This window comes from Arachis duranensis, chromosome 5, assembly GCF_000817695.3.
Source record: "Arachis duranensis cultivar V14167 chromosome 5, aradu.V14167.gnm2.J7QH, whole genome shotgun sequence".
NCBI classification, from domain to species: Eukaryota; Viridiplantae; Streptophyta; class Magnoliopsida; order Fabales; family Fabaceae; genus Arachis; species Arachis duranensis.
This window is the reverse complement of record NC_029776.3, coordinates 17,445,906-17,455,394: the sequence shown is the minus strand read 5'-3', so window position 1 is coordinate 17,455,394 and position 9,489 is coordinate 17,445,906. Positions and strand designations below refer to the sequence as shown.

The following is a 9,489-nucleotide window of genomic DNA, read 5'->3' as shown; positions in this document are numbered from 1 at the left end:
CAAAATTCGATTTTTTACTGAATTAATTGAGAATTGAGAATATGGAGTATAGTGTAGTATTTTACTCAAATGATAAATCTTTTCTTTTTCGGGCAAGGAACAACATATTATTAATTTATTTTCGCTCATAAATAAATCTCCGCCAAAGTTCACGTATTTTTATGTCAACAAAATTTGGATTTGGAACCAATGCACTTGGACCGACTTTGTGACTTTTGAGAATTGTGTAAAGTGGCTCTTTTTATTAAAAGAATAAAAAATATTATTCTTTTTTATTTTGCCAATATGTATATATCTTCGACGGAAAAGCACAATTTTTTATTTTAAAAAATGAAAAATTCTTTTAATTATTATTTAATTTGATAATACACAATTAAAATTTTCATAAACTATATTATATTTAATAAATCACTAATAAATAATGTGGTATATAATTCAATTTTAAATAGAAAATGATCATATTCTCGAATCATAACCCAACTTTTTACAAAAATCAAACTTTAATTTCTACATGGAAAGTTTTGTACTTTACCTAACAATTAACAAAATGATTAAACATATTATGAAAAAAACTCTATTCGTTAGACCTCTAAATTAATTAATTGAGAAGGAACACTTAAAAAAATGTTGTGATAATAAGAAGAATTTAACATGATAATATGCCTTAAATCATGGCATAGTACTTTTGGGCACAACTAGATTATTGCGTAGCGCTTGACAGTTGGAGAGCAAGCTCCACATTGTTCAACTTTGAAATTATTTTTGGCCAAATCTCTTCCTGATGAGTTTCTCATACACTGAGATCTGAAACTGTCTCACTGCCATTTTAGTTTTCTTCAAACAGCAAACAGGTGTGTTATGTTATGTTATATTTCTATGTATGCTTTGTTTTACTACTCCTGGGTGTGAACTTTACTTCATGGTTTTCATCAACGTGTAATCAGCTGGTTATGATCTTTTGAACAGCGGGGAAAAAATGGAGAGAAAGCATTGGAAAATGATAATCCAGCAAGATTTTTTTGAAAAAGGAAAATTTGTGGGATTTTAGAGTAATGTTGATTTGTAGGGTTCAGCAAAAGCAGAGAAGTCAAAAAGGGTTTACCAACTCAAACTTTTCCTTAATGTCATTGTGTTTTAGTTGAGACATCTCTGCTTCATGTTTTTTTTTTTATGTTTATTTTAGTTTTGAGAAAGAGAGAGAAAGAGATGGAAGGATCGAACCTTTTTTTTTTTCTTCATTAGAATCAGGCCTTATTCTGAGTTGGGTTGAGCTCTTGGAGTTGGTTTAGTTGCTGAGAAATTGTGATGATGAGAAAGAAGATTTTGGGATCTTGTAGTAGGGGTTTAAAGGAATAAATGCCGAGAGTCTCCATCATTGTATTTTAGATTCTGGTGAATCTGTTGTCTCTCATTTCGTTTCTTTTTTCTTTTCTGTGGGCAACCACACTACATGGAAGGTAGTTGATTCGTAATTACTCTATTGTTCCAAGCTCTTTCTTTGACGATTCAGCAAACTTGTTCACATTATCCATACATTGTTCAAAACTTCATTGAGATCTAGTTCTTGGCTTGTTGCATCAGAATCCTTTTATTGTTGGAAAATAAAGAAATCATATATTATGATCATTAGAACACTAGAACAGTAGAGCATTTTTCACTTTAAGTTTTAAAGCTTTGACTTGTAGGTGACTTGAATTCTGTGTATTATTCATTTGTGATATCTGGATTCAATGTTTATTTATTTGCTTATAGATTAGTTGCAAAACTTCTGAATTTCAGGATATTGTAATCAGTCTTAATTCTCAAATATGGCATCAAAATCATTTAAGCCTAGTCGATTGTCTCAATCAAGTTCAACAAGGTCTGATGTCAATGAAAGCCAGAAAGTAACATTTGCTCGGAGAACGTCCTCCGGTCGCTATGTCAGCTACTCTAGAGATGATCTTGACAGTGAACTTGGGAGCACTGACTTTGCGAATTATACAGTGCATTTACCACCAACCCCAGACAACCAACCTATGGATCCATCGATTTCACAGAAAGTTGAGGAGCAGTATGTGTCGAATTCACTCTTCACGGGTGGATTCAACAGTGTTACAAGAGCCCATTTGATGGATAAGGTGATAGAATCCGAGGCAAACCATCCACAGATGGCCGGAGCAAAAGGATCCTCATGTGCAATTCCTGGTTGTGATTCTAAAGTGATGAGTGATGAGCGCGGCGTTGATATTCTTCCTTGTGAGTGTGACTTTAAGATATGTAGGGATTGTTATATAGATGCAGTAAAAGCAGGAGGTGGGATATGCCCGGGATGCAAGGAGCCGTATAAGAACACAGAATTAGATGAAGTGGCGGTGGACAATTCACGCCCCCTTCCGCTTCCTCCGCCTAGTGGAATGTCTAAAATGGAGAGGAGATTGTCCTTGATGAAGTCAACAAAGTCAGCATTAATGAGGAGCCAAACTGGAGACTTCGATCATAATAGGTGGCTCTTTGAGACAAAGGGAACCTATGGCTATGGCAATGCTATATGGCCAAAGGAAGGAGGTTTCGGAAATGAAAAAGAGGATAGTGTTGCTGAGCCAACTGAGTTAATGAACAGACCCTGGAGGCCGCTTACTCGGAAATTGAAAATACCTGCTGCTGTTCTGAGTCCATATCGGTATATAACTCTTTAGTTTAAGTACTTTACTGAAGAATGATAATTCATTGATAACAACCATAACGGCCTTCTATTTTATAAAATGATTTACAAACTTAAACAATGTAGTTCCTCATTGTTATGAATGGCCATTTGATATCTTAGTATTGCAACATATGATTCGTTGGTGAATATGTGTTTATTATGACTTAAACCATGATGTTCACTTCACATTTTACGATTTTTATGACTTGATGTTTTATTATATAACATGTATAATGGTAATGAACTCTAGAAGTATCATTTATCTGTGCATTATCATGATTTTCTTCTTGTTGCGAATGTTATTACAGCTTGCTCATTTTTGTTCGATTGGTGGTCCTGACTCTATTCCTTATGTGGAGAGTGAGCCACAAAAATACTGATGCAATCTGGCTGTGGGGTATGTCCGTTGTTTGTGAGATATGGTTTGCCTTCTCCTGGCTTCTAGATCAACTTCCCAAACTATGCCCGATAAATCGTTCCACGGATCTCAATGTTCTGAAGGAGAAGTTCGAGACACCGACTCCTAACAATCCTACAGGGAAGTCTGATCTTCCAGGCATTGATGTCTTTGTGTCTACTGCAGATCCGGAGAAAGAACCACCTCTTGTCACAGCAAACACCATATTGTCCATTTTAGCTGCTGATTACCCTGTTGAGAAGCTTTCTTGCTATGTTTCCGATGATGGAGGCGCCCTTCTTACTTTTGAGGCAATGGCTGAAGCTGCCAGCTTTGCTAATATTTGGGTTCCCTTCTGTCGTAAACACGATATCGAGCCAAGGAATCCTGAATCATATTTCAGCCTAAAGAGAGATCCTTACAAGAACAAAGTAAAGCCAGATTTTGTCAAGGATCGAAGACGGGTGAAGCGTGAGTATGATGAGTTCAAGGTTAGGATCAATAGTTTGCCTGACTCAATCCGTCGTCGGTCAGATGCCTATCATGCTAGAGAGGAAATCAAGGCCATGAAACTTCAGAGACAAAACAAAGAAGACGAACCCATAGAACCGGCAAAGATTCCAAAAGCAACATGGATGGCTGATGGAACTCATTGGCCAGGTACTTGGTTAAGTCCTACATCTGAACACACAAGGGGAGACCATGCTGGTATAATTCAGGTACTAAATTAGTTCTCATGGAGAGTTTTTTTTTTTCCCCTGAATCCGAATGTTAAGTCCTAGAGAGATTACTGATGACACAAAATTGCTCTTTATAAATGATGCAGGTGATGTTAAAACCTCCCAGTGATGAACCTCTTCTTGGAAATGCTGATGATACAAAGCTCATTGATGTGACTGATGTTGATATCCGACTTCCCCTTCTTGTTTATGTTTCACGGGAGAAGCGTCCGGGCTATGATCACAACAAAAAGGCCGGGGCCATGAATGCCTTGGTCCGAGCCTCAGCCATAATGTCTAATGGTCCTTTTATACTCAATCTCGACTGCGACCACTATATCTACAACTCCAAAGCTATGAGGGAAGGCATGTGCTTTATGATGGATCGGGGAGGCGACCGCATTTGTTATGTCCAGTTCCCCCAGAGATTCGAGGGGATCGATCCCTCTGATAGATATGCTAATCACAACACCGTCTTCTTTGATGTCAACATGAGAGCCCTTGATGGACTTCAAGGGCCAGTCTATGTGGGAACTGGGTGCCTTTTCAGACGCGTTGCGCTATACGGTTTCGACCCACCACGTTCAAAAGAGCATAACCCGGGTTGTTGTAGTTGCTGCTTTGGTCGTCAGAAGAAGCTTGCTTCAATGGCAAGCACCCCCGAAGAGAACAGGGCACTAAGAATGGGCGAATCTGATGATGAAGAAATGAATCTATCTTTGTTCCCTAAGAAGTTTGGAAACTCAACATTCCTCATTGATTCAATCCCAGTGGCAGAGTTCCAAGGTAGACCTCTTGCTGATCACCCTGCTGTGAAAAATGGACGGCCACCGGGTGCTCTCACCATTCCCCGGGATCTTCTTGATGCATCAACCGTGGCCGAGGCCATCAGTGTCATCTCCTGTTGGTACGAGGACAAGACCGAGTGGGGACAGCGAGTTGGATGGATCTACGGCTCGGTTACTGAGGATGTGGTCACTGGATATAGGATGCACAACAGGGGATGGAAATCAGTTTACTGTGTGACTAAGCGCGATGCCTTCCGCGGCACGGCACCAATAAATCTCACTGACAGGCTGCATCAGGTCCTTAGATGGGCTACTGGCTCAGTTGAAATATTCTTCTCACGGAACAATGCCCTTCTTGCTAGCCCAAGAATGAAATTTCTTCAACGTATCGCATACCTCAACGTCGGAATTTACCCGTTCACTTCCATATTCCTTATTGTTTACTGCTTCCTCCCGGCGCTATCCCTCTTCTCCGGCCAGTTCATTGTGCAGACTCTCAATGTTACTTTCCTTTCTTACCTATTAGGCATCACTGTCACTTTGTGCATGCTTGCAGTGCTCGAAATCAAGTGGTCCGGCATTGAGTTGGAAGAGTGGTGGCGGAACGAGCAGTTCTGGCTGATTGGAGGGACCAGTGCTCATCTAGCTGCAGTCCTCCAAGGCTTGCTCAAAGTCATAGCCGGGATAGAGATCTCATTCACATTGACTTCAAAATCTGCCGGCGATGACGTAGATGACGAGTTTGCTGACCTCTACATTGTGAAATGGACATCCCTGATGATCCCACCAATAACAATCATGATGGTTAATTTGATAGCAATTGCAGTGGGAGTTAGCAGAACGATATACAGTGTGATACCGCAGTGGAGCCGTCTAATAGGTGGTGTTTTCTTCAGTTTCTGGGTGTTGACTCATCTATACCCATTTGCAAAAGGTTTGATGGGAAGGAGAGGGAGGACACCTACCATTGTTTTTGTATGGTCAGGACTCATAGCAATCACAATCTCTCTCCTGTGGGTGGCAATCAATCCCCCTGCTGGTTCTAACCAAATTGGTGGTTCATTCCAGTTCCCATGATCATAGCTTTATTCTTTTTTGTCAGATGAATCTGTCAATTTTTTCTTTCTTTCTTTCTTTCTTGTGTTAGATACATTCTTTTTTAGAACTTGTGAATTTAATTATGCTGTCTATTGTGCTTATGATTTTATTTAGAACTTGATTCCAAAAGTGAGGAAATGTCTACGGGTACTGACATGGCTTTCGATCACTATTTCCGTATTTCGTCAGTAATGCCTGAAAATTAATTACTTAGGTTGTTCCAATTTATAAGACTTCCAATTTTTTTTTCCCGTCAATTGCGAAGGTGGGCTTTTCAAGGGTCTTGGTTTCAGTTGAAGCTAGGCTATCATGTGTCCATGTTTATGCAGGAGACCCATAAAAAAAAAGGTTCGGGAAGAAAATGTAAAAAGGTAAGCAAAAAAAAATAATGAATATTATCTCCATCAAGTCATCAACTATGGCCATGATTTTAAAGAATAATGTTATATATATTATTTTTATACATTTTTTATTTTTAATATGAAAAATAATTGATAAAAAATAAAAAAAAAGTTTGTGTTTCATATCATAAAAAAATTTTTAATCAAGTTAAATATATACTAAAATTAGTCACTAGTATAAAATACATGTTAAAATACAAATAAATATTAAAAATAAACTAAACAGATGTATTTATACATAAATGTATTGGTAATTGATTTTAATATATAAATAATATTTTTGTAAAAAAATATAAACAAAAATAGTATAAATGTCATTTCTCTTATTTAGTGAATATCTTGTTTCAGAAGAAACTATAGTAAATTTTCCATTTTTATTGTGTTTAACCTTCAGCATTCGTGGCAAAACTGAAGGTACACCGCCAATAGGGAGTGGCAAACGGGCCTAAATTCGTCGGGTCAGCCCGTGTAATCCGCCAAAAAAGGCAGGTTGGACTGGAAAATTGGGACCACCAAATAGTAAAAGCCTACTTAATCTGCACCGCTTAAATTACGGACTTTGACGGGGCGGGGCGGGCTTCCCCGCCGGGCTTAGAATTTTTTTAGCAAGGGGTATTTTTACAATTTTTTTACCAAAACCCAACTTCCCCCCACCCAACTTACAAGAGAATGAATATGAAAATTGAATATTTTGGATTATATTTATTTTTTTTAGAGACAATATTTATAATTATGTTTTGGATTATGTTTATTTTTCTTTGGAACAATATTTATAATTATGTTTTGGATAAAAACTTGGTTTATAATTATATTTATTAAATATTTATAATTACAAAGACTTTAATATTTATGATTATAATTTGTTTAAATTTTTAGAAATTATAATAGTTAAAAGTAAAAAATAAGAGAGATTTCCATCAAATATCTATTTTGATTTTTTACAGCAAAAATAAGAAAATACACTTTACAGTGTCGTTAACTTTTTTTAAGAAAAAAAAAACTATTCTTTTGTTTCTTTAAGCACAAAAATATTGAAGCGAATTTTTTTCCCTCTTCTAAAAGCACAATCAAGTTCACTAGGACTTTAGCTAAATTTGTTTATAACTCAGGCAGCGGCAGCAAGAAAAGAGAACCAGTAGGCAACTTTAATAGATGAAGAAGAAACCGCAATGACGATTGATTCAAGGAAATCTAAAATCACAAAACTAATGCATCGATCAAAACCAATTAATAGAAGTACATAAGGCAAATGAAAAGGGATTATTTAACACTTATCTCTATCTGATACAAAATGGATCATATGTATTGTTAAGCCAAATCAACTTCGAAATCAATACAGAAATATTTGGTTAATTCTTCGTGTAGCACATCATTTAGATTTCTTTCCTTGCTTCTTCTTGATGACTTCATCAATGTACATTATACCTTTCCCTTTGTAAACTTCAGGAGGCTTGCAATTGCGCACTGTGGCAGCAAACTGGTGCACCCTCTGCTTGTCAATTCCGGTGCAGCAAACCACATTGTTCTTGAAACAGAACACGCGCACCGCCGGCGGCACCGCCAATTCAACCTCGTGACTGTATCCAAGTTTCAAATACAATAACCGACCTTGAGCTTCCGATCTCGCTTTGTATCCAACTCCGACAATTTTCAGAAAACGGAAAAACGACGCTTCCATATCTTAACCACCGACGAAGAATGAATTCTCCGAGATCCGATTCAAATTCAGTTCAGTGTTCAGTGTTCACTACTTCTACACCATGTTTTCAGAAATTAAATTAAAATTGACAAGCAAACTGAACTATATTGTGTTAGAAACTAAACGGAAGATGCAAAAGAAAGCTAATATAGGATAATACAGCAAAAGAAAATGAGAGATTCGGAAGTGACTAGAAGGCAAGGTTTTGAAAACCGGACCGGTCATCAAACTGCTTTAGTCACTGGTTCACTGGTTTATTAGTCTAACCGGTCCAACCAGTGGTTCAACCGAAAAAACCGTTTTAGAATAAAATCATAAATAAATTATAAAGGACCAAAGATGAGGGTACTCCAAGAACTCCTATTGCAACGGTATTCAACATTATCACATATGAGCACACACACATACAAAGCCTTAAGCCCTTAACTCAAAGAACAACCATGGCAAGTGACTTGGAAAGAAAATATAAACATGGAAACAATCACAAGCATACAGAACATGTGAATATTATTATAGCAAACATAATAATAAAATAGCTCTTCTAATGCGTCTCCCGAAAATATACCAAATCAAGAAAACTACATAATCTGATCCACTTGATTCAGAAAGCTACATATATTAGAAAAATTAAGAATCAACTAAAAGAAAAAGAAAAGGAAGGCCTGGTTGATTCGATTCAATTGCCTGAGATGAAGAATCAAACAGGGCTGAGAAGCTGAGAGTTTAAATGTTAAACCTCAATATTCAAATAACATGACTCCATTATTGCTATTACTACACCCTTCTAATGTCACAAACTCAATATATATTATAATCCGTTGACACTTGTGTATTCACAACTTGGCCTCATCATTCTGATTCATACCTTTAAGTAGAAGAAAAAGTCCCAATCAACTTTCGTTACAATTTTATCCAGAGAGTTGGGGTTTTGGTTTGGAGTTCATGCCAATGATAATGACGAGAGGGATGAATCTGTAAATCAGTCACATAGGCAGGGCAAATTTTAACAAAGTTCATCACAATGATTAACAACAACAAAAAGCATTGAAGGAACACTCAATAATATAGGCAGTGCAAATTTTAACAAAGCTCATGACAATGATTAAGAACAACAAAAAGCACTAAAAGAACAGTGAATCAGTAACATAGGCAGTGCAAATTTAAAATTTAAAAGTTACCAATTTAAAATTTATCATCAAATACAATCAGTAGTGAGCAAAGCCAATCAATCAAGCACTGACTGAGCATTCTGTTCTGATTCTGTGACTGGGAAGCAACAAATTCAGCAACAACTTCAAGTTACAGCAACAAATTTAACAAATCCTAGTAAAGTCCCGATTTACAGCAAAAAGGCAAATTTATTGATTACCAATTCAGCAATCAGAGTAAGTATTACTGACTAACAGAGCAATCAGAGTATAGTGAATACAAGACAGAGCAATGAGAAGTTCAGAACCATACATAGAAATTTGCAAATTTCAAAATTTGTAACATTTCCACCATTAACCACCACCAAATACAAGGGAATACCAAACTGGAAATCAAGACGGAAGACCGAAGAAGAAGAATTGAAGAACCAAACTTCAGAACCAAACTTCAAAGTTCAAACCAAGACCGAAGAAGAATTGAAGAAGACCAAAGATGAAGACGAGCCACTAACCTGGTTCCGTGCCGAGAAGCCAGCGAAGATGAAGAGTACCT

The 9,489-nt window shown here is 37.0% G+C and overlaps 2 protein-coding genes across 5 annotated transcripts in view; one reads left to right on the top strand and one right to left on the bottom strand.

The window, feature by feature from the left end:
• The first annotated feature begins 715 nt into the window (after window positions 1-715).
• Window positions 716-5,817, top strand: LOC107488469 (cellulose synthase-like protein D3). 2 transcript variants are annotated; one of them, XM_016109218.3, is made up of 4 exons: window positions 716-851; window positions 1,780-2,662; window positions 2,995-3,802; window positions 3,910-5,817. In XM_016109218.3, exons 2-4 carry the CDS (start codon window positions 1,809-1,811, stop codon window positions 5,665-5,667), a joined length of 3,420 nt encoding a protein of 1,139 aa, XP_015964704.1. In that variant the 5' UTR covers window positions 716-851; window positions 1,780-1,808; the 3' UTR covers window positions 5,668-5,817. The 2 variants fall into 2 exon arrangements, with proteins under 2 accessions (XP_015964704.1, XP_052117760.1); XM_052261800.1 differs by lacking the exon at window positions 716-851 and adding an exon at window positions 906-1,457.
• A 1,513-nt stretch (window positions 5,818-7,330) lies between these two features.
• LOC107488468 (60S ribosomal protein L6, mitochondrial) overlaps window positions 7,331-9,489 on the bottom strand; it is a 2,510-nt gene continuing 351 nt past the window's right edge. The window contains exons 1-3 of one of the 3 annotated variants that reach the window (XM_016109216.3): window positions 9,449-9,489; window positions 8,654-8,760; window positions 7,331-7,842 (exon numbers count right to left, since the gene is read on the bottom strand). In XM_016109216.3, coding sequence (XP_015964702.1) covers window positions 7,459-7,767 — 309 coding nt within the window. In that variant the 5' untranslated portion in view covers window positions 7,768-7,842; window positions 8,654-8,760; window positions 9,449-9,489 and the 3' untranslated portion in view covers window positions 7,331-7,458. The remainder of the gene's footprint in view (window positions 7,843-8,653; window positions 8,761-9,448) is intronic. The other 2 variants (XM_052261390.1, XM_052261389.1) reach the window with 2 other exon arrangements.